At 38.3% G+C, this 25,123-nt stretch overlaps 1 protein-coding gene across 11 annotated transcripts in view; it reads right to left on the bottom strand.

The window, feature by feature from the left end:
• Nucleotides 1-25,123, bottom strand: part of MAGI2 (membrane associated guanylate kinase, WW and PDZ domain containing 2) — a 735,464-nt gene that overhangs the window by 137,183 nt on the left and 573,158 nt on the right. For 8 of the 11 annotated variants that reach the window (XM_021384489.1, XM_021384488.1, XM_021384490.1 and 5 more), the window contains 4 exons: nt 23,622-23,679; nt 16,143-16,264; nt 15,392-15,520; nt 14,526-14,708 (listed from right to left, as the gene is read on the bottom strand). In XM_021384489.1, the coding sequence (XP_021240164.1) occupies nt 14,526-14,708; nt 15,392-15,520; nt 16,143-16,264; nt 23,622-23,679 (492 nt within the window). The remainder of the gene's footprint in view (nt 1-14,525; nt 14,709-15,391; nt 15,521-16,142; nt 16,265-23,621; nt 23,680-25,123) is intronic. The other 3 variants (XM_021384491.1, XM_021384484.1, XM_021384485.1) reach the window with 1 other exon arrangement.

The raw sequence follows: 25,123 nt of genomic DNA, 5'->3' as shown, positions 1-25,123 counted from the left end.
CCTGCAAAAGTCTCCATCAACATGTGGATGTATTTCTGCCTGGGACCAGACTGACCCTCTGCAGCAGTGACTGATCCCTAGCACAGAGGCCCTCAATGATATTTAGGGAAGAATACCTCATATTATGAAATAAGGATATAGTTCCTCTACCTCCACGAGATCCTAGAAATAGATTTTTTTCTGAAATTGACTAAATTATATATATATGTAATATATATAAATGTGTGCATACATTCATGCTTATTTTATTCACACACACATACAATTATACAGAATTATACACCCTGAGCACATCTACACACAAACAAACATACATAAAAACAGTTTGCCACAAACATTCAAAATTCAATTGAAGTACAGAACTAGCATTATAGTACTATCTACTGAACATTTAAAGATACATTCAGACACTTTCACTACACAGAATACACTGTGGTTTCATAATGAATTGTCTCTAACATACTAGCTTAGGAAAAAATAGGATATTTTTGGAAGGGTGACATAGAATTTGATCGTTCTGGTGAAACTCTAGCAGCGACTGTGCCTTTGAAAATGATTGTAGGGGACACTGCTGTAAAAAGACCCAGGGTGCAGAGCAGCCTCAGGGAGGGCTAATACTGGTGTCAGTGCTGGAGCCACAGTCATACTGGGCCACTGTATCTATACCTACACATGCTCTACAGATAAACATGCTGCTTTCCAAGCTTTAAGAAAATGATCAACTTTAAAAGTTTTGGTAAATAGAAGGTTAAGATATTGGTGGTAAAGAGGTCACACAAACAACCATGTATTCTATGAAATGTATTTTCTAGGTTGGGATTAACTAAAATGCTGCCAGTGACAATTTGGCTGAACTAGATCAATTGAAAAAAAGTCTACAAAAATTAGGAAATCTTGGTTTTGGTTCCACACTTAACTTTCTTAAGTTAATGTTACTTTCAGTTCAGTTACAAAGAAAATTTTGCGTGCCAGCATTTTTGTTAAGATATTACTGCTATTTGACTTGAAATTACATGTATTACATTCTAGCAAAGCAGAATTCATTCTTCTTGTAGCAAATGTAATGTTTAAAATCTTACCATCCCTCATTCAGAACTGAACAGTCTATCAAGTATAGACAGTATTTACAACATGATAGAGCTTGAAATAAAAATCCATCAGGTTAGCACCTTGGATGGAGTACCACTTTTGTCACAAACAATAGTTCAAGCACAATTATCATTATTATCCTCTTTTCTCAAAATAATTCAGAAAAAAATGTTTAGATAAGTAGAACTGCAGTAGATATGATTGAATCTCTTACATAACAGTCGACTGCATTTCCTTCTGATGAAAGCAATGATGCAGTCAAATATGGCCTAAAAAATATACTGTCTGATATGCAGAAAATAATTGGAACAGAACAGACTAAACAGATTGCTGAAAACAATCTAGCAGAGTACAGAAAGTTTTTTAGAACTCTGAATAATGTTGTTACTCTAACCTGCTTGGAAAATGACCAGAGGTAAAACAATACCATTTTAAACTTCTCTTGTTGATATTAGAACAACAAAAAACCAACTTCAAAATAGAGATATCTTCCACAATGATAGGAAAAGTATGAATAAAAGTGCTATTGTTTTGGTACCATGAGTTGCATGATTTTCCTGTTGAATTTACAGAGGAATTTAACCAAAAGCCCACCTATAAACCGGTGGGCTAAACACAAGGGTGATTTCTCATCCTGGTAGTGAGGTCTGATGAGGGGCAGTGCCTGTGTTGCGGACAAACACCTCCCCTTTGGCTCACCTGAGCCCACTTTGGGGCCACAGCACAGGCATGCTAGTAAGAAATTTTCGTTACATGTTTGTAAACAAAGAAGCTTTTTTTTTTTTTTTTTAAATGTCAGAATCATCAATTATAAAGAGGCAGATGTATAAGTGCTGGAATAAACTTTGCACTTCTTCCAAAGGCTAAGTGAAACAGGGTCAGAGGAAACGTGCTCTACTCTAGTATCCCAGTTCTGGTAACGTACAGTGAAGGATGCTTTAGAAGTGAAGTCATAACAGAATTACCTGAAATGTCTCTGTAACCTCCATTAGTAAAAGGTTCACAAAGCTCCTGGAATGTAATTTATGTGCCTGAAAATGTTTTTCCTTCTCTAATGCAACTCTGGATGTTTTTACTCTATGTCATGCATCAAATGAGAGACTCAGAACACTGACAAAAGAATTGATATACATGTGATTTAGCACAGACTTCTGTTTTAATATACCCCACATAACTGGATATATACAGCAGCCAGCCTAGACATCTTGCTAAGATAAACCTTACTGTGTTTTTCTTCTTCACTGTTTGAACTAGTTATAATGGGGGCTGCCAACTACATTACTTACGCTACTTTACAAAGCTCTAAATTGACTATTTCTCATTTTTGATGGGGAAATTGAAGTACTCGGATGTTAATCTGTCCAAGTAATACATTTGATAAGTGCTAAGCTAGATATTTCTCACTCTAAATATGAAGCAGAAACTATATCCTAAAAGTAATTAATTAAATGATTCTCAAGTACTCAAAAAATTTGCTTTAAATTTTTGCTTTAAAATTTCTACTCAATGAACTCTCCAAGGCAAATGAAGAGCTGAATTTCTGAACACTTGGGTTTTATAGGTAGAGTGCATTTGGTTGCCAAATGTGGAGGCAGAGAGGTGATTATGCATTCTTACTGTATTTAATTTTTGATACAAAATGAAAAAAAATCTGAAACTGAGCTAAATGTTTACATTTTGTTTTGTTAATTGAATGATATAATAAAATTATATATAAGCAAAATTAGAAGAAAATTGAAAGAGTAATGGCTGATGAGACTGAAAAGAACAGTTCTAGATTATTAACCTCATTAGTGCAGTATGATCTCACTTTCCCTGTCATCTCTTTATATAGAAAGAAGTTTTTTCCCCTCCTAGATTATTCTTTTTGTTAAGGAATAAGATGTCATTATTTATTGACTGAAACTGTACATGAGATGATGATGACTATTATTTTCAATGTATATTTTTGTCTGTTCATACAAATAGCCAAATCATGCGAGACAGATGTTAATTATACTTGATAAGAGAAAAGTTATTTCTGCAACACCAGCATTTTTGGCAGGCACTGAGGTTATTTCACACTGCTTACTCAACTGGCAACTTCCAAAACTTACAAAAGCTGTCCTAATAAATATCAGAATTATGACAATGTATTTATCAGCTACTGACCTATCTAAAATATCCTAACCGGAGAGTCTGCACATTTTGTATGATGGAGTTCAGATTGAAGAACAAATGTATGGGCTTCTGAGAACTGTCATACACACTGGTCTTGTGCATGGCATAGTTTGTACATACTGTGATATGTTCATGTTCCAAACACAATTGCTACTTTTTAACCTTTACTATTCTGTATTTTATTTTACCACTTTTCTCGATTTCTTTATGATCTCATTCCATGCTAAAGGTACGGCACCTGGTGGTCTTTTATGATGGTGTAACTGCATTAATGGACAAGGAAAGAGCCACTGATGTCATCTATCTGGATGTCAGTAAGGCCTTTGACACGGTACCCCACAACATTCTTCTCTCCAAATTGGAAAGATAAAGATTTGATGGGTGGACTGGTCAATGGACGAAGAACTGTCTTCAGGATAAAGTCCAGAGAGTGATGGGCTCAAAGTCTGGATGGAGGTTAATGGCTCAAAGTCTGGATGGACGTCAGTGATGAGTGGTGCCCCCTAACGGTCAGTGCTGGGATTGATACTCTTCAATATCTTCATCAGTGACATAGACAGTATGGTAGAGTGCACCCTCAGCAAGTTTGCTGATGACACCAAGCTGTGTGCTGGGGTCAACACACCAGCGGGACAGGACGCCATCCAGAGGGACCTACACAGGCTTGAACAGTGGGCCCAGGTTAACCTCACGAGGTTCAACAAAGCCAAGTGCAAGTCTTGCACCTGAGTCGAGGCAACATCCACTACCAATACAAGCTGGGTGATGAAATGATTGAGCACAGCCCTACTGGAAAAGACCTGGGGGTACTGGTGGATGGGAAGCTGGAGATGAGCCAGCAATGTGCCCTCACAGCCCAGAAAGCCAACTGTATCCTGGGCTGCATCAGAAGAAGCGTGGCCAGAAGGGTGAGAGAGGTGATCCTGCCCATCTACTCTGAGCTGGTGAGGCCTCACCTGGAGTACTGCATCCAGACATGGAGTCCTCAGTACAGGAGAGACATAGACCTGTTAGAGCATGTCTAGAGGATGGACACAAAGATGATCCAAGGGATGGAACACCTTCCCTATGAGGACAGGCTGAGAGAGCTGAGGCTGTTCAGCCTGAAGAGGAGAAGGCTGCAAGGTGACCTGACAGCAGGCTTTCAGTACCTAAAGGGGAGCTACAGAAAAGAAGGGGACAGACTCCTTAGCAGGGTCTGCTGTGAGAGAACAAGGGGAAATGGTTTCAAGTTTAAGGAGGATAGATTTAGGTTAGATATATGGAAAAGGTCTTTTACAGTGAAGGTGGAGAGGCACTCAAACAGGTTGCCCAGAGATGTAATGGATGCTCCATCCCTGGAGACTTTCAATGCCAGGCTAGATCAGGCCCTGATCTAGCAGTGGATGTCTCTGTTCATTGCAGGGGAGCTGGACAAGATGATCTTTAAAGGTCTCTTCCAAAGCTAAGGATTCTGTGATTCCTGTAGCACCAGATCTCCTTTTACTCACATTACAAAGACCTAGAATGGTGGTTTAGGTAAAACAGAGTAAGTATGTCTTATGTGTATCTTTTGTATTCTGTTTGCCCATAAGAGACAGAACTGTTTACAGTATTGCAAACCATATCTGCACTATGCTCTCCTCATTAAATTGCTTCAGCTTTGGTTTCTTGGTTAAATAAAAACATAACAGGTGTGAAAATCTGGGCAAAGTTGAAGCCAGTAAGTACTGTGCATGTGGAACCTTGCATGGCTGGACATGTTCAAACCTCAGCCATCTCCACTCAAACTTGTTCAGTTTTCTACAGCTGGTGCTGGAAGAACTGTCAAATGGCTTAAGCACTGGAATTAACTTACTACATATAAGGAAATCCGCTTATATACTCTGTCCTGCAGACAACTATGCTGCACACTAGCATAACTTGGAACTTCATCTACTTATGTGACTGATATTTTACTGTTTTAAGTAGAAAGCATAGATAATAATTCTTAGGAACGGTAAATGAAAATCAAAATGTTCTGTAACCTGTGATTTTTTTTTCCCAGAATGAATTAAATGCCACAAACAACGCATACCGGAACTTTTATTCTGTCTACAGATATGGATTTTTTTTTCAAAGAAAAGTGATTGTTAAACTTTCCGGATTCCTGTTTCACTTGAAAAAAATCTATCTTTTGAACAAAAGTCACTATAGGAAAGGAAATGAATCACATATTTTGTTCAATCCTAATATTGGTGTATATTTTATGGGCACCAAGAATATCTGATCCTGAGAAGGAATTTATAATCCTTCTGGATTATAAGAAGAAAATTAATGTATAATCTCCAGTATATGCCTGAACTCAACATTTAGGCTTGTTTGAATAGATAAATGAAAGAAAAATAACCATATTAGGTTTTAAAGGATTTTTGCTTTTTATTTTAAGTGTTCATAAACCACGTGTGAGCTTTGAATTAGGCTAGGGGAAACATCCTTAAAATTGTCAGAAAAGGATTAGTAGTACACTAATGAATTAACTACTGCTTGCTGTGATAGATGACTACAAAATACACAGGGATCCATTAACTCTTCTTAAGGTATTAGATGAGGAAATTGGTTGCTTAAGTATGTCTTATGCCATTTAAAATAGCACTGGACGTTTAAGATGTGTATCTGGATTTACAGGCATAGAAGAGATTTCTGCATTTCTCATATGGCAACGAGAGCATAGGTGGGAACTCTGGCACTTTCTATGGCCATAGACAGCTATTTTAAGGATCTGAATTGCACTCTGAGTGTTAGTATTCTCAGTTCACTAGAAATAACCTTTATCTCGTTATTGACACCTTATTTAGGGGTCTGTGTTCCTTTATGTTCCTTATGCTTTGAACAACCTTGAAGTAAGGTACAATGCTTAAATGTTATAGAAGAACTACAGAATATGGAAGATTCTTGAAATTTCTGAATTATGGCAAATTTTGGGACTAAAAACCAAGATATGGAGACAGGTACCACTGAGTCCCAAGCTAATGAGAAAATAAAATAATCCCATGAGGTGAGACACCATGCAAAGTGAGAACAAGAAATTCTTGAGTTTGTTTTTTTCTAAGTATTCTTGTGACTTAAAGAACATACAGTCCTTTCGTAGAAGCATTTTGAAATCCAAGTTAGATGTTCTGTGTAATTGCTCTTCCAGTTTGTATAAATAATTTTAATTGAAAACTTCAAGGGGAATAGCCAAATGACAGAGCTAAAAAGAATCAATAGCTCTCTTCATACCTCAAGGAATATTTATGCAAAGTGGGATGGTTTTAATAGGAAAGATTTGTATGCAGTGCTTAATGAATGCTGAGTAGCTTGACAGATAAGCAACACGGACTCAAGCTCTAGCTCTGTATCAGGCAGAACAGATAGTGACATATGGATTTGATGCACCTTAGGGAGAAAACAAGACTGTTGAATATCACACCAACCAACCAATGAAATCTGGAAGGATGCGCACAAAACTCTCAGACCTAGACAGTAACAGAGTGTGGTGTAAGAAATACGGATACAAATTTTTTAGTGTCTGTTCTACTTATCATTCATTGAGTACCTTGAAATTTAGTGAGCACCAAAATAAAGATGTGAAGAAAACACTATAATAGGAATCTCATCAAGATTAGAACTCATTACCTTTGTGAGGAAAGGCACTTTATCCCAGGTCTCTGGCTACTTAAAACAGAAATTTACAATATTACAGTGGCCACTGTAGAAAGTTTATGAAAACAATAGAAACACAAAAATAGAATGAAAAAAAATGTTAGAAAACAATCATTTAAAATTTCCAGCAACCTAAGTGCTCTCTATTTACATATGGAGTTCAATGAATTGTTTACTTTAAAATATGAAAGGAAAAGGGGTTGCAAAAAAAATATCTGCTGCATCATTCCACATTGCTATTAATAGTCTCAGATGCAAGTATTATTTTTAATGTCACCATTTAGAATTCAAAAATGCAAGTCATACCACTTCCCCCAGCTGAAGTGACAAATTCAATACATGAAATCAAATAGAAAGTTTATGCGACATTCTCATCTGTTTTCTGACTGAAATCTCTTAAGTATAATTGGATCATACTTCCTTACTTTTGCTTTTCTCTGCAAGCACAGGAATACAAACATTTATTTTCTAAACCTTAAGCTAATATTCACAGTAACTTCTTCCTCCCTTCCTTTCCCTTCCAAATGAGATTAAGGCTAAAATTTTAAAGATTAGCAGCACTACTAATTTACCTCAAAAGCCAGAATTAATTTTACCCATATACATAGGTTGCTCTGTAAGTAATGTCTCCTATTTATTCCCATGGAAACTACAACAGATACAAAAAGCACAATAATGCTATTTGATAGAACAAATTCTCAGCTACAAAACACTATTTTTCAACACAGCTGCCACCATTAGCTATGCAGTGCTGCTAACAATGAACAAGAGCCTGCATGCTATGCTCATAAAATTCTGCCCCACTCTCACCGTCACCACTGCTGAAACACAGCACCCACCACCTCACTATACCCACGTTCACTGGTTGATCTCCATAAACTTTCAGCAGGCACCAATGAATGTTAGTGGGTGCCATTTTTTCTGTATGGAGGCATTCAGTTCCATGCCTTTGCTTCGTATATACTTCCTTGTCAGACGCCATTTTGTCAGACTGTCCCTCTGCTGCTGTCAGTTCCATGGCAACAAAATGTAATGGAATACTGGTGGGAAGGTTCAGCCTCTTCTGCTGTACCACCACTATCCACCTCTGACTTAGTGGACCAACGTAATAAAATAGGAGGCATTACTTTTGGAGCAGCCCTCATACATCTTGAACTGTTTTGGCTTCAGTCACATGACACTTGCAAGCTATTCTGTGGAGAAATATCACTGAATCATAGATTCAGAGAATGGCTGATGTTGGCAGGGCCCTCTGTGTCCCTCTGCCCAACCCCTTCCCCAGCAGGGACACCCAGAGCCGGATGTCCAGGGCCACGGCTAGGTGGCTTCTGGAGCTCTCAAAGGAGGTGATCCACAGACTCTGGGCAGCTGTGCTAGTGAGCTGGCACCTGCACAGCACAGAAGTGATTCCTCATGTTCAGATAGTACCTCCTGTGTTTCAGTTTGTGCCCATGGCCTCTTGCATTTGTACTGGGTGTCACTGAGAAGAGCCTGGCTCCATCTTCATTGCATCTTCCTTTCAGGAATTTATGGACATTGAAAAGATCTCCCCCGATCATCCTCTTCTCCAGGCTGAATCAGAGGAGTCTGATAACTCAAGGTGTTTTGCTCCACTGTGATACACTTGCTGTGCAGCATAAGATTGCATCTGCAAGATTGGCATTTGGTGAGACCTTGGTATATCTCAAAACAGTGTTTTAGCCTGGAAATTCATAGGAATCATGATGTCACTCCTTCCTCAGAACTCCAAGTAGCAATGCAGTCTCCAGTTCATAAAACAATGCCTTAATTTGTGACGCTAATCCTGCTGATGCTGTTGAGAGAGCTGGTGAGCATCAGGGAACTGGGCTAACTATATTTCAGCCACCTTCTGGTATTGCTGGAAATGAAGTCCTACGTATGTGTGTGAACAGTACAACATTTCCTCTTTGCTGAAACTGGACAGTTTGAATCTCACCTGATCAAACACTGGATGAGATAATGGCTTGCTCATCTGAGCTGACAATGGACAAGCATGGAAACAAACTAATGATAAGTTTTGAGCTTTTTGCAGATGTACTCAATTCCTTCTCTCTTGAGTACCGTAATTTTTATAGAGGTTGTGAACTATTAGTGTTATGATGCAGAAAGATGCATGAATGATGACTAGATAATTATTCCCTAAGATTATGGACATTGTAGGGTCAGCCTCCCTGTTACAGTTTCAAGTTTGCTTATTCAAGTGAATAACAACACTAATGACTTTGTAGATCAAATGTGCACAGCCTCTCTAATTTGCTTGCATTTAGAGTAACCTCAGCTTCTTGAAGAATTCCTTATCTATAGGAGATTGATATAGAACTTGATGCTAGGCCCATGGATATCAATGAGGCTGTGGATCTTTCCTTCAGGTATTTCTAACAGTCAGCTTATTCCCTTCGGACATCTCAGAAGTGCAGCAGGAATTCGGAGTGGCACATGTGAGACAGACCTCACCCAATTCTAGACTTCATCCTGCTAAAGTTATCTAAAAATGGTCATACAAAAGGTGGATATTTTTCTCCACTGATGAGTAGCTAACAAATATAGAAATCTACACAAGTGTCTACACCTACCGGTTAACACTACTTAACCTGCTGGTAGTGTTAACCGGTAGGTGTAGACAGCTGTCATATAGACATTTATATTAGCTGAATTTTATCTAAAATGTATGATTTTTTATTTCTAGAATAGATTAACAAATACAGTAAAGCTACAATTTCTGAGAGAACAGTATCTAAAAAAAGCTGAAGTCTGCATTGTTTACAGATAATTTAGCATCTTGCAGCTGGCCAAGTGTATGCTTGGCTGATGAAATGAGAGAGAATATTTCCCATTCTTGATTCAAATTCTTGAGCAACATGACTTCATCACAGATGTGGATACATTTCTGGGAAGTTCATCCTGCAATGACCATGGCTAGAAGAGTCATCCACAAACTCTATTAATTACTTGTGCACTGTTGTTGTTTCTTGAAAACTTTTACCAAAGGAACTGAAACTTGCAAAAATGAGCTTAGTGAAAATCTTTCCTGTGCCTGTTTATGTGTGAGTGTTTCAGTTTATCTACCATTGAATAACCTTGAGAATTGGAGGAGGGTTTCAGATTTTGCAGCTTAAACTTTGATCTAAGTCAGTGGCAGGCCTAACTCTTTGTTTGCCTTAGAATGGTAGTCATTCAAAATCATTCACTGTATAAAAATCTTTACATGTTCATGCAGTCTTTTACCAGTGACTTTCACTCAGCATTTTAATGGAATTCAGCAGCCCCTTAAATGTAGACAGTTTTCTATTGGCAGCATGAGGCTTCAGCCAAGATAAAGCAATGGAACCTCTCAGGATAGCATGTGGTATCAGCTCCCAGGTTGTCTTGAGGTAGATGGAGATGCTATGGGGTGTAATGTTCATATCCAGCAGCTTGACTGAACTCCAAATGCTAAAACCTGTCCTAGAAAGGCATTTGCAGTATCACTAAGTGCCATTAGCTCACAGATGCCAGATTTACACAAGTGCATAACAACCCTCAGGAACTCCAAAACATCTGGCAAATAGGATCTAGAATGTAATTTTGTCTGTTTTGGATGCATCCACTGAGATGTGGTTCCTCTGAGTTTGCTTGTGAGGTTTGCTGTGGGTCTGCAACAATTACAGCAATACCTCTTAATGCCCAGCACTGTGCTCTGAGCAGTGTTGTACGTCAGTGCATGCACTTTGCCTTAGAATCACAGCATTAACTAGGTTGGAAAAGACCTACAAGATCACCTAGTCCAACCATCCACCTACCACCAATAACCCCACTAAAACATGTCTCTCAACGCTATATCTAAACGTTTCTTGAACACCTCCAGGGACGGTGACTCTACCACCTCCCTGGGCAGCCCATTCCAGTGCCTGACCACTCTTTCAGAAAAGTAGTATTTCCTAATGTCCAGCCTACGTCTCCCCTGGCGCAACTTGAGGCCATTCTCCCTCGTCCTGTCACTAGTCACAAGAGAGAAGAGGCTGATACCCAGCTCATTACAACCTCCCTTCAGGTAGTTATAGGGAGCGATAAGGTCTCCCCTGAGCCTCCTCCAGACTGAACAATCCCAGCTCCCTCAGCCGCTCCTCGTAAGGCCTGTGCTCCAGACCCCTCATCAGCTTCATCGCCCTCCTCTAAGCACGCTCCAGGGCCTCCATGTCTTTCTTGCAGTGAGGGGACCCAAACTGGACACAGTACTCAAGGTGGGGCCTCACCAGTGCTGAGTACAGAGGGACAATGACTTCCCTACTCCTACTGGCAACACTGTTTCTGATACAAATGCCTTGCTGCATTAATTGTTTCACGTCATTGCAGTGGTGACAAGTCTCTGTCAGACAGCAGCTTCTGTGTTCCACCTGATGAAATCCAAAATTGTTTTGTTTTGTTGGTGAAATAACTGTGTTGTGATCAGGCTAAAAGGGTCACAATGAATCTTACATAGATTTGTCCTTCTCTTCAAGTAGTACTTGTATCTGACCACTAAACTAGCTTTTGGGTAGAGAACTAAAATAATTACAAAATTTACAACACTAGTTTTCTATGAGTTTTTTTCTCTAACAATTAGAGTAAGTACACGCGGTGTCTTTAAGCATATGACCAGGATCCAGTAAGGTGCAGGAGATGTGTCTTTCTTTACTTTTTTCTCATGTCTGATGCCTGTCTGAAACATTAGCCTTCAGTTTACCAGTTGGCCAAAAAAAAAAAAAAAAAAAGAGAGCATCAGCCTTGCAAGGGAAAGAGTCCAGAGTTATATCACAGATGGGTACACCAGCACCTGTGGTTATCCCTCACATCCATGTTGCTTCACAGATCATAGTGCCACTGTCCTCAAGCTTTTTACTGTGGTACCCTGCTAACACAGGGTTTGATTGCTTATTAAAGCCTCCTGTGATTGCAGTTGTAGCTGGAGTGCACATAAATTGCACAACACCACACCGTTCATGTCAAATAATAAATAAAATCTATTTTAAAAGCTCTGTTTAAATCTATTTAAAATCTCTGTTCATCATGCAGTGATGCCTACCTAACAAAACAAAAGATCTGTAATCTCAAGTAGTTCTGAAACATAGGACCTTAAGAGCTTTATCAACAAACACCATTAATGGGACTTGGACTATCATATCTCCAGCTGACTGGACTGTAAAATATCTGAACAGGTAGAGAAATCATACTTCAGAAAGTGTGAAAAGTACCGGGTATGCGATTGCTTGGCTGAACAGTGCCTTTATGAATATTCTGACCTTAAATATCTTTTCCTAGTTTTCCATTATTGTATTTAGGAATCACTGCAAATATTCACAGAAACCATGTTAGATGCCACAGTCATTAGCGCAAGATTCTCTAATTACTTTACAACAGAACTCTGTCAATCATCACAAAAATGAAGACATCTGCGTACAGAATTTATTCAGAGATGTAACTTTGCACATAACAGGCTCACATAATTATAGAGCATATTTGAATGTATAGTTCTATCATGGATTCTTAAGATGAACTAATTACTTCAGGAAAAAAAATCTATTTTATTTCTATGCATTTTAAAGCTCATTTTTTTCCCCATATATTCCCATCACAATCTGTGGCTACAGAAATGAACATCAAGGACACCTGCACTGAATTTCAACGTCAAAGTTTAAATAAGTTGTAAGGGCACTCTATTTTCCAGAGTAAAGTACTCCATATGAACAAGTTCCCTACAACCAGTCCCCACAACCAGACGTACTTGCAGGTGTTTGGGTGCTGCATCTGAGAATGCTAAACCATGAATAGCAGGGAAAATCTCTCATGTAGCATATTAAGTAATAAGAAAATATTAGGAGATATGAAGATCATGTTACTAAACTTATCTGCTACTTTAATTTTGCCTTTGGCAACCAAGTTGCATTTTGAAGTTAAAACAGCAAGAAGAATTGAGAATTAAAAAGCTGCTAGACTTTTTTTTTTTAATAAAAACAACAAAAAATATATATTCTACTTCTTTCTTACATTTTATTATTTTTTAAATATAAATTATTTGTTAATTTAGCATCAGAAACATCATGCCAACAGTAAAAGAAGAGTGTGGGCAAATTATAGAGTTTTAAAAATAATACTTTTCACAACCTTCACACTTCCTACTTGCAAAGTCCTGGAGATTCCTACAGAATGAGACAAAGTTTAGGGGGATTTATTCCAATATGTGATAGTCTAAATTATTCCTCTGCAGCACCAGAACAAGGATGAAAGGAAATTTCCAGAAGAATCACATGGGACTACTGCATTATTTGTGCTTATGTGTGTTTACACTTGCTCCCTGTACTGTAACAGAATATAAAGAACATGCTCTGCTGCTTTGCTCCATCCACAGTGATCTGTCTCAGGCTAGAAAATTCTCTGCATCTTCACAGTAACTCTGGCCACCACAAACTGGGTTTTCTGCAAAGACAACATGAATCCCAATCTACTGCTTATTCCATGACATGTTAGTGAGAAACAGATGGAAAATTACATACGGGCCCTTATGCCAATGCATAGTCTAACTAGTATCTGAGGAAAAACAACTGCTTAGGAGAGGCTGTGCACAGTGACAGGGCTGTGTGGATGCACAATGGCAGTCACCAGTAACCCACTGTAGCAGTGGAAATCCACATCAGATACAATGAAGAAAAATCTTCACCATGAGAATGATTGCAGGACAAGAGCTTGCAGAGGCTGTGGAATCCCTATGCTTCAACATCCTCTAAGCTCCCATGGATGAAGCCTTGAGACACCTTATCTAACCACAAAGTTAGCTCTACTTTGAGCAGGAGGTTGGTGGCTGGGAGTCCCTTCCAACTTAAATTATTCTCTCTCTCTGCCCTCATATTCTCCTGCAGGAGACAACAGCAAACTAGGAAACTGACTTCATCTTCCTGCAAAAATTCTTCATCCATGCATGACCCTAGATATCTTTAAGACAGTATTTTGCAATTTTTATCAATCTGTAGATATGAAAGTATTTCCAGCAGTGATCCAGATCTTAATAGCAGTTTTTAGTCTCTTCAGAAGTTTCTTTTCTTCAGTTAGTTTTCACAGATTCTTTATTAGTAGTCCACAGATGCCTACGTCTCCATATGTCACACTGAAAACTCATTTTGATGTTCTAATGAAAACAAGGTTGGATCAGACTCGATTTTGATTGTTTTGCAAAGCTATCTTTTCTAAAGACAGAATTTTTCCCTTAGTAGTCTGTCCTCTCTCTGCCCATCCATACACAAATTCCACTTGAGTAAACAGGCTAAAAACCAAAGAACATTGTAGCCAGTTTTCATGAAGTAGAATGGAGAGCATTTCTCAGTCCATTTTAATGTAGGAGAATAGAGAGATCTTTCTTCCTTTAAAATAGTGTGAAATGGGGAAGATGAACTACTTGGCAATTTTAGAAAAAATAAGAGGAATTTCTATCTGAGGCTTTATCTTTTCTTACAGAGGAACAGTTAGGCATCTACACAGAAATTGACAGGAAAAAATGCACACATTTATGGAGAGAGTAAATATCAGAAATCACAACTCATTGTATTTCTTACATAAAATAACAGAGGAACCATCGTAATTACCTGTTTCCATTTTCCCATCTTGCGCTGCAGGCCCATCAGGAATTACACTCTTCACCTGAAGAAACTCATCTGGCTCATCCCCACCAATGATGGTAAATCCAAAACCCATGTTGCTTTTCTTAAGAGTGGTGCTGAGGAAAGTCCCCTTCAGCTGCGATGCATCACGGGTGAAGAGTGGTTTTTCTACATCAGTCAACACAAACAAGAAAGACAAAAGTTCTGATCTAGTCAAAACATGGCAGGGACAGCAGATAACAATACCAGCTGGCAGCATGTGACAGTGAATGAAAACAGTGGAAATAAAGAGTGCAGGCATTCCAGGAAAAAAATATTTGTGAGTTTTTATATTAAAACAAAGCTTAAAAAATGTTTTAATCTATGGCAGATCAGCCAGAAGTGGGGGGTTATATTCTTTTGTATTAGAAATACATTTAGAAGTGGGTATTGTGTAGCTAAAATAATTACAACAATAAAAACGATTTGTGAGGCAATTTTAAAACCTCTTTCCTAAACTATAAATCGAGTTTTGTCTACAAAGTAATACATTCTGTACAATTTCCCTCCCACTTGCAATAAGAGAAATATCCCCTGTATTTCTCATTCCACGTGTTACAAGACAGTGATAAACACTCGGTGATCTTTCCCCTCCAAGCACGTGGGATTGGTGCCAAATCTGTCCGCTGTGATGGCGGTGCCACCTTCCCGTCCCCTTGCCGCGTGCCCATTGTGTAGTGCAGGTGGCTGCAGCCTCCCGCTGCCTCAATCCCATGCTTCGTTGTGTGGGGAAGGGTAGAAGGAAGGTGCACAGGTGGTGGCTTCCACTCATCTGGCTAAGTGGGCAGTGCAGTGGGGCTGGCAGGACATACCGTACGGCCCGCGTGTCCCAGCGGGGTCGCGCCGGCACTGGGACAGATCATTCACACTGCGGGACCGCTGCGGAACGGAGCGCAGGCGGACGAGTTTGGGCCTAGGCAAGGTGGATGAGGAGCTGCCTACTATCACAAAGGAGAAGAAGCCTCATTCTCCATCTGGAATCTCATGTTAAAGTTTATTTGTCTCTACCAATACTCATGCTGCTTACACAGCTCATTGTAAGCACATTAATTTTCACATTACAGAGATACTATATTCCTGTAAACTCCTACAGCACAGTGCCTGAGGCTTTTAACTTGATGCTTGCTAGATGAGCTAGCTAAGAAACATACCAAACATCAACTAAAGGTAATTTACAGAAAGTACAATTAATTATTTCAGTGTTGCCAACCTCAGGTGCTCAAGAGAGAGTCACACATTACCAAGAATATAAGTTCTTATTTTATTTAGAAAATTACTTTGGGGCTCTTATTGTGCATTCTGTTTCTCAGCCTTCAAGAAACACTAAGGTCAACTCATCTCTTTTTCCTGCGACTCTGGAGGTTAGAGTTTCTTAGGTGTCTCATGAGTCCCACAACTCCAGGAGCTGGAACTTTTAGGAGAGAAAAATGCTAGGAGGCAGGTGATAACAATGTGAGAATTGGCAACACTCTTATTTCCATCAGACTAGGACAAAATCATTGTCGCGTAGCAGGAGAGCAGGATCTTTCATCTTAACTAAGATAGGCTGACATGGTACTGTACCTCGGAAACCTTGGGCCTGCATAGGCTTTGTTCCAAGTTCTGCGTTGGGCATGTTATGCTGCTGTAGCTTCCTTTTTGCTTCTAGCACAGGGTTTTCAAATTGTGTTCTTCTATTTATGTGGCTGGAAAAAATTTGGTTTTGATTAAAAATTGGGTTCAGTTGGGGAAAATGATTATTTTCACAGTAGGATGTGACTTAGGCGTGTGTGGTTAGACAGTGAAACTGTTATGAAACCCCAGTGGGCCTGAGCATGTCCCTTATACTCTATATAATTTTGGTGGGGATGAGAAATGCACAATCTATGCGCATAAGATAATGAACAGCATTGGAAAGTGCCTTATCATTTTGATATGCTGAACTCTGCTACAGGCAAATGGTTTTGATCTATGGGACTACATGGTAAACTGCAGTACTGCTAAAGAGTGCTACAACAATGGCTTCTCATGTTTCTTTAGTACAAACATTGTTCTGTGAATGATTCAAAGGGATTGAACCAATGTTTTTTCATTGTTATTGATTATCTGTAAATAAAATTACTTACAGAAACAGTAAAGCCTGGCACAGAAAGGGTTTTAATGATCACTGCTTAAAAAAGAAATATGTGTAGCATAGGAAAGTAACTGAAGATGATTTCTTTTTAATTCTGTTATGTACCTGCTAAGCTGTACAGAAAAACGGGACGTTGCAGAAACTGAGTCAGATGGTAGATTAAAACTATATACATAAATAATGAACTACAAGAGAAGTTAATGTTGTACACTTTTTTTCCACTTTTTTAAAAAAATGTATTACATTTCCTGTAGCAAGTCAGGAAGTATACCTGTCATTGCATCACTAATTTTCTTTACTTTGCTTAAACTACTATCTTAACTACTTACTCTAATCTTATCCTTGATTTTAATTCTTAAAGCGTATATTTTACCAATTAATGAATATTCCTACAATTCTGTGACATGTTTCTCACTCTTTCTGAAGAAGTCAAGTGGATTTAGTAGGAAGTGTCAAACAATTCTAAAAGATAAGGTCATTATAGGATTACAATTAAAAAAGAGTTTTATGCTGCAGATGCTGTTCTGGGAAAGTAAATACACAGTGCAAAATAAGGTCTAAAACATGTCAGTCCTTATTTGTTCTTACCGAGCTACTCTGCACTCATTTTTTTCTGTAAAGTCAATCTTGATCATGGGCTTTAAGCACTTGGAGAGGTGACCTGGGAACTTCTGTGATCTCAAAATGGGTTGAATTCCTTCTATTTATTTTGAAACGACCTTTTATGCCCAAACATTAAGCACTTTTCAGGTCCCTCAGGATTCAGATCCTAATTCTCCTTCAAAAAAAATGAGTGGAATTGACATAAAGAAGGGGTTGAGGGAAGGCAGTAAATCCTAAGAGAGTGTATTATCGTTGGAAAACAAGGATTAATACAATGAAAAGATTTCCCTTCATGGAAAAAAAGTACTTGATTTAATGACAGGAAATATATATGATAAATTTTGGAGTTGCTATTTTGTTAACATGGCTACCTCTCATTCAAGTGGCAGCTAAATCACTCTTGTACTGTAAAATTTTGATTAATAGCTTTCTTATAAATATTAATCTATACTGCAAAAATAGAAGATTCTTTTTGTTTCCTTCCTTTTTCATACTGACTGATTAAGGTTGCAGGCTTTGCTTTCCTAGGCTTTAGACCATGCTGTAATTGTCAGGGCCAGTTTTCATCACCTTTGTCTTTTGCAAACCTAGAAATGTATGATGGAAGGGAGAGAAACTTCATCAGTTAGAAATGAAGGAAGACAAGACTCACATGCATTAAATGATCATAGGATAATTATGAAATACCAATAGGAGCATGAAAATGGTAGTTTTCATGCTACTACCTATCATGTGATGTATTCCAGTACTATAAAGGAAATATAGTTTTTGCCATTACAAAAGAAAGTTGTGAAACATCATGGGAAATACTAGATAAATTTCTGATCTCCTAGGATCAAATAAAATGAATCCACAACAAAGGTTTTTACAGGAAGACCAGTGAGAGTATTCTATGACAGAACACCAAAGGAGTTTTGCTTTTTTTATTCAAGTAGAATGAATGCTGATATATAGTTGCATTTTATGAATATATTTGGAAGTAAATAGTAGTATATGTTAAAAATGTCAGGATTTCAGTCACGAAATCTTTAGGCTTCTTTCAAGAAGAAATGTGAAATTACAAAATAGCTTCCAATAGCAGATATGGGATAAAATATCTAGCTTGTTTTATGACGGCATTTGATAAGGTTGAAAACAAGTTTTCTACACAGTATGTTGAGTTAGTTGCCCAAACAAAGGAATTAAACACTATTTTAGAGGCTCTAAAATATTCTATTTCAGTCCTCAGCTGCCCTTCCAGAAGACCGTGGGGTTCCTGTAACTTTTGTCTCATATAATGCACAGGTAATGGATATTCCAAATCGTATTATACATCTGCCTTTATGTAGGACCTTAGAATATGCTTAGAGCTTTGCTGTAACAGCAGGTCACAGTGCAGTGCCCCCAGTCAAAACTTACATGTGGTCCTGTGATTTAAAAAAAGGGATTTTAGCTAACACTGGATGTGTCCATGGCTAATGGAAAATTAGCTCCTGTGATACTGCCATGACAGCTAGAATTTCTTATCAGCTGCCTCTCAGCAGTTTCTAGTAGGAGCTGGAGTTGTGGTTCAGTTTATTTAGACAGAAATGTTTTCTGTAATAGCTATCTTGAAAATGACCTTTCTGTTCTAATGTATCAGACAGGAAGACTAGCAGAGATACTTGAGGCACCTCAGGGTGTTGATGCAATCACAGTAATTCTCAATTCCAATTTATTTCCATATTTTTACTGTTTTACAGTAGTGAGCCATTTCAAAAGCACAATGTGAAAATTCCATCAAATTCATACAGCTGCATTACATATTGGGTCCAATATGAGCCAAAAGAAAAGGAGAATATTATACAGAAAACCAGTCCTTTTTATCAGTTACACTGGATCTATGCTCATAGACTGATGAGACAAGAAGCACCTCCCTATCGTGCAATTTTAAGTGCTCTACAGCTTCACGGCTAAATCAGAAAAATTGCTACTGATGAGTTTAGCTGAGAATGAAGTTATTAAGCTAAGTACTTTCCATGAAAGGACATTCTAGCCTTTCATCTAGGTACTTCAACTGCATACAAAATAGGTATTACCGAACTAGGCCTTAATAAGACAATCTAAATGTGAGTTTTAGAGATGGTTACAAATAAGTGCTTTGGTATCTAGTTGTATTGCTCATTGCCCTCAGCACCTAATTCAGAGAGCATTTCTCTCCTGACTTGAAAATTTTATCTAGTACTCCTCCTACCTAAAAATCCCATCTCTGATATTCTCCTAACTGGGGTCCAGAAGGCAGACAGCGGACTGCCTACCTAGAGGAATATATCTAATGCATACCTGTGGGATAAGACCTCTCGTGAAATTGTGTGAACAGTTTTTTTTTCCTCTTTCCCCTCTAATAACTATTTTTTGGGTCCCGATTCCACTTTTCTTTATTTTATTCTATCCTCCAAATATAAAAATCCAGTCCATGTCTCCTAGTGTATTGTGACCACAGAGAATAATCATGCTGCATTTTGCTCACTTTCTGGCTCCAGGAACCCCAGTCATCTCCCTGCAGAGAACAGGCAGTCAATGCTACTGTTAGGCCACAGCATGCAAGCTGTGGGATTTGGGTTTGGGCTGCTTTTAGCTGCAAAGTTGAAATAGTGAACTTTGTGTCATGAAGAGGTATGGTCAACACCAGATATATTTGAACCATGTACATCAGCAGAAGGATTTTAGCCTATTCTTCTCCTTAGCAACTTTAATGGATGGTTGTTTACTAGTAGTTTGAGGTTAAAACCCACCAAAGTAGTTCTGAGGATCAGGATGCCTAAAAGATAGACATTCTGATGGATCATTTGTTACTGAGTCCTCTTTACATTCACATTTTTCAGTCACTAATATTTTATAATGACAAAAAAAGCTCTGGAAAGGTTTTCTTCTTGAGTAATAACAGAATGTTGTCAGAAATTGTGGGTTAAGGAGATAAATTTTCCAGAATAAATACCTGTATGGTCAATTCAGCTGTTCTATTACAGAGGCCGTGTCAGGAAATTGAACTCTGTGTTGCATTTAATCATCCTTAAAGTGGGGAAATAATCTTTTGTCAATTAGAATGCTGAAAGACCCAGTGTACTTTAAGAACCACATTCTCTCCATAGCCCTGCCCAGATAAGTGCTGCTAGTTCTTAGTTTGTAAATTAAGAGAGAGTTGCATGAAAGTTAACCCAGGTACAGCAAACACTTCTCATTCATGTGAAATGTCTACCTCTTACAAATGAAGCCTGGATCTCCGTAACAAGCCAAATTAAAATTTTAATAATGTCTTGAACTTACATTCATGCATGATTTATGTGAGGAAGTTATACTGGGGACCTGATTTTATAAAAGAATTTGCAAATACAGTGTGATAAATCTTAGTTAACTTTGCCAACAGGGCCTTTTTATTTAGTTTGTTTTTGTTTGCTTTCTTGTTTTTTATCTTATCTTCTGGTTTCAGGGTTTTGGAACTGAGCATGGCTGACTCACATAAAGCGAACCTGAATCTCTCTGCTTTGTTGTCCTTCCTTACAATCTTCCCGTGGGGTACAAAAGTGTCAGCGAGTGGAGTATGAGCCCTTCCTTCACCGATAGCTTTAAAGGCCTGCATATAAACTTGAGCTGGACTTGGAGGTAAGAAAGTTCATAACACAGCTTTCCAGGATTTACCCCACTCTTAAGACATAATTAAGACAGTTTATTGTTCACTGATTGTATCTAGTTAAAAATGAACTAATCACTGAATACTGGCAATAAAAAAGGTGTAACTTCTACTTTTTAGGATGAAAAATGGGAAGCAATTTATGTTTCAAACTTATTGAGCTCAGACAGCAAATTAAAGTACAACTGCGTTTTACTGACTATAAAACTCCTTATGAACTTAGTATGGCTGCAGTTTTAATGCCATCCTGTGAACATTCATTCCACTTCTTAAATCCTCTGAGCCTACAGTAGGTTTTTTATATCTTTCCACAAATCTTATCTGCAGTAGGATGAATAAACCTGACAGTAACGGCCTTGAAATATGTAACTGCATGATAACATCTGGGTCAAGTGCCTTATGTCTGTTCACCTGTGGATGGACATGCAGTGGGGATGAATACTTTCTCCTCATGCAGGGTAAGTGTGAGCCTCACCAGAGCCACAATGCCTTGGGCTGCACTAACAGCAAAGTGGGGCTCAGTAAGACATAAATACACAGAAGTTGCACAACACCTTTTACTCACCAAAATACAGTAAAAATCACCAAGGCAGAATACACCCAGCAGCTTATAATTGTATGTGCAGAAATCTTCAGGGGGGGGTTGAGTACAAAAATACATAAACTCCAACCACTAACCACCCTGGGGTTCATAAAATATCTCAGGCACAATTTGAAGGCATTACTTAGGGACTTACCTTTAGGTAGAGAGGACTAGTGATCTAGATTGACTAAGCTGGCTTGGGCAAGCAGCAAAGCAGATGGGGCTGCTGCTCTTGCACCTGAGGGCAGGGATTCAGCTGAGGGTAAAAAGCAGCAGAGTGGATGCTCCTGCATTTATAGAATGGGACGGAAGGACTCAGTGTGGCAGTGGCCAGACACTGTTTCCATTTGTTTGGTTTGCATGCGGACTAGGGAAGCTGCTGTTATAGCAACAAAGAAAGGTGAATCTTACAGACACATCTTCTAACCCTTCTGAAACTAGATCTTTTTGTGATCCTTCTATCCAGCTCTACCCTGTGCACGTTAACAGTTGCATATTCTATGGTCTGGAAAATTTGCAGTCCTAGCATATGTCCAGAGTGATTGTGTAATTGAAGCATTGGTATGGATTCAAGAGACCAAGGGAAAGATGTGACACATAAATGAATATTTTCTATTCAGTTTAAAATGACTAGAATAAATTTACTGCTTTGTGCCAGGGTCTGAAACTGAAATTTTAGGTCAGGTACTATCCTCTGTAAAAACTCTCTTCTTTAATAAAAGAAAGTAATGGATAAACCTTTCTCAATACAAATAGTCCTTAAAAATGCTGCCCACACAGACATAGAGAGTGGCTTTCTCAATCCTGTGCTATATAAAGGGCTGCTCCAAAAGTAATGCCTCCTATTTTATTATTTTAGTGGATTGATGGATGTTGGTGGCAGTAGAGTTAGAACCTTCCTGCCAATATTCTGTTACATTCTGTTGCTGTGATACAGACAGCAGCAGAGGGGCAGTCTGACAGAATGGTGTCTGACATGGAAGTGTGAATGAAGCAAAGGTATGGAGCTGAATTTCTTCATGTGGGAGAAATGGCACCCACTGACGTTCAGTAACATTTGCTGAATGTTAATGGAGACCAACTAGTGGATGTGAGCACAGTGAGGGGTGGGTGGTGCATTTCAGCACTGGCAACAGAGACATGAAAGACAAGCCACATTCCAGATGGCCATGCAGATTTTTACGATTGCGGCATGCAGGCTCTTGTTCATCACTGGTGAAAAATGCAGAGCTAATGGCAATGACTATGTTGAAAAAGAGTGTTTTGTAGCTGAGAATTTGCTCTACCAAATAGTGTTATTGTGCTCTCTGTGCCTGCTGTAGTTTCCATGGAAATAAATGGAAGGCATTACTTTTGTAGTGACCTACATACTTTGAGTAGCTATTAATAAGAGAGAATAGTGAGAATAAAAACTGACCACTATGAGCAGGTATGACAAGTTGAATCTACATTCACCTTACATAAATCTGATTGACTCTGTTAAGATAAATAGCATACGAAATCATCTCTCTGATTTACCTATTTTATGTAGTAACTACCTGGAACAGGCTTTCTCTATTACTTCAAACAAAAGCTTTCTATTCCCCTTCGCACATAGGAGTTCCATGTTCCACAACTAAAATACGATATGAAAAATGAATGCAAGAACTGTGTTGTGAAATAAAACAAAACATACCTAAAATTTTGTATGCAGAGCGTGAAGATATAATTTGTGAAAAGGAAAGGGGTCTTAGCTGAACTGATTATGCTTTGCTTTATTCATTGACTAACAAGAGAAAGTACAACATTTATTTAATTAATACAATATTTTACAAATTCCAACTGGAATGTTACCATGAAGTCAGACCCTTGAGAAACAGAATGACTGAATGACTGAGTCACTGATTTGAGACACACTGAATATATTTGGCCACATTAACTGTACTGATGACTGAGAATTCCTGGTATACCTTCAGTTTAACATTCAGTGTTTGTACCCATTTGTACCCAAATTCAGTAATTGCACTCATGTCTTGCCAGCTAAGCACTGCAGAGGATACTAGTATTACATTATGACATATTAACAGCAACTTAATATTGAACTTGGGAACTTACTCAACATAATAAGTGCCATAAATGGGATCATCAATTTTCTCCCAGCCATATGGAAGCTCTGAAAAACAAAGATTTATCTCTCTCAGTAAATGAAATACAGAATGCTAAGATTTCTGCTAGTGAAATTGCGGATCTTTGCTGGATGTTGAGGGAAATAATGGGATAGTGAGGTCAGATAAAGTCACCAAAGCAAATGCCAAATATTGAATACACACTAGGGTGACCACAAGTAGCAGTAAGTTGAGAACTGGCATGCAAACAAAGATCTCAGTCTTGAGAAGAACACATTTTAGTTGAACTACTTTACTGTTCCAACAGCTGTGCCAGCCAACAACAGTAGCATATCTTGTATGACATCACTGCAAGAGGAAGTGAGGGATTTTTTTTTCTTCCAAATAGACACACAAACACTCATATAGACACATACAAGTACTTTGCTTTTTGAACACTTTTTTTTTTCTTTGCTATGAATCCTAGATAAGTTGGTCTAGAAGAAAGGAAAAGAGTTTGACTCCGCTCACTCACATGTAATGTCTAAATGTTCCTCAGTGGTTTGTTCTATTTGTCTTACTGTGATGGCAATTCCATGGTCTTCCAAGTCATGCTGCTGCAAAGCTTACTTATATATCAGAGACATCATGGTACACAGAAGTACATGGAAGTGCAAGCAAAAATAAGGTATTCTGACATCTGCCAGCCTTAACACTTGAAACAGAGAAGTCACCTAAAACATTCAAGTACTAACAATTAAAATATTAAATATATTAATTTAATGATCTTGAAAATGCTGAGATAGCAGGGCCAGTATCCTGGACCTAATGGGCAGAGAAGCCAGGCAGATGTTGGCTCCAGGTCTGCCAAGAACTTCAGTAAATTCTGTAGGAAACTGGTTCTACACTGGTTCCCACAGTCCTGTATACCCTGAGACAGATCTGTGGGATGTAATTCATAAACATTCAAAATGAAAGTTGCTGATGTACAAATCTGGTACTGCCCCAACAGTAAATTTAATTCCTAGTGCAGTCCTCTTCATAATTTGCTGTGAAAAAACAGTGCTTTCATTTAATCCTGTGATATATTATAAAGTAATAGTTTAAATACTATGGCACATTTTATTTTAATGTAATCTTGCAAGGTTTTCTTCATCTAATTAACTTCATGTTGCTTTTGTACCTGTCCATCTAAAATACTCTTAAAGTGCAGCAGACACCGATAAATTCCATATACACTCAGAAATACACAAACATACGTACTGATACACACACATAGAAATGTGTGCATATATCCCTTTCTCAAAGTGAGTTAGTAGGTGGAGCTTTTTTCAACTATGAAACCAAAAAAAATGAAGTAGCTGTTCTGTGCAAATTTAAAACTTTCTGTAAATATGTACTTCAAAGTAAACAGATTCAGAGGATATGTTCTATTTTACATATTTATGAAAATCTGAAATAATTTGAGGATCTACTGTTAACACGTTGGTCTATTTTTTCCCATAAAGTAAT

This window comes from Numida meleagris, chromosome 1 (genome assembly GCF_002078875.1).
Source record: "Numida meleagris isolate 19003 breed g44 Domestic line chromosome 1, NumMel1.0, whole genome shotgun sequence".
Lineage (NCBI taxonomy): Eukaryota > Metazoa > Chordata > Aves > Galliformes > Numididae > Numida > Numida meleagris.
This window is presented reverse-complemented; position numbering and strand designations above follow the sequence as displayed.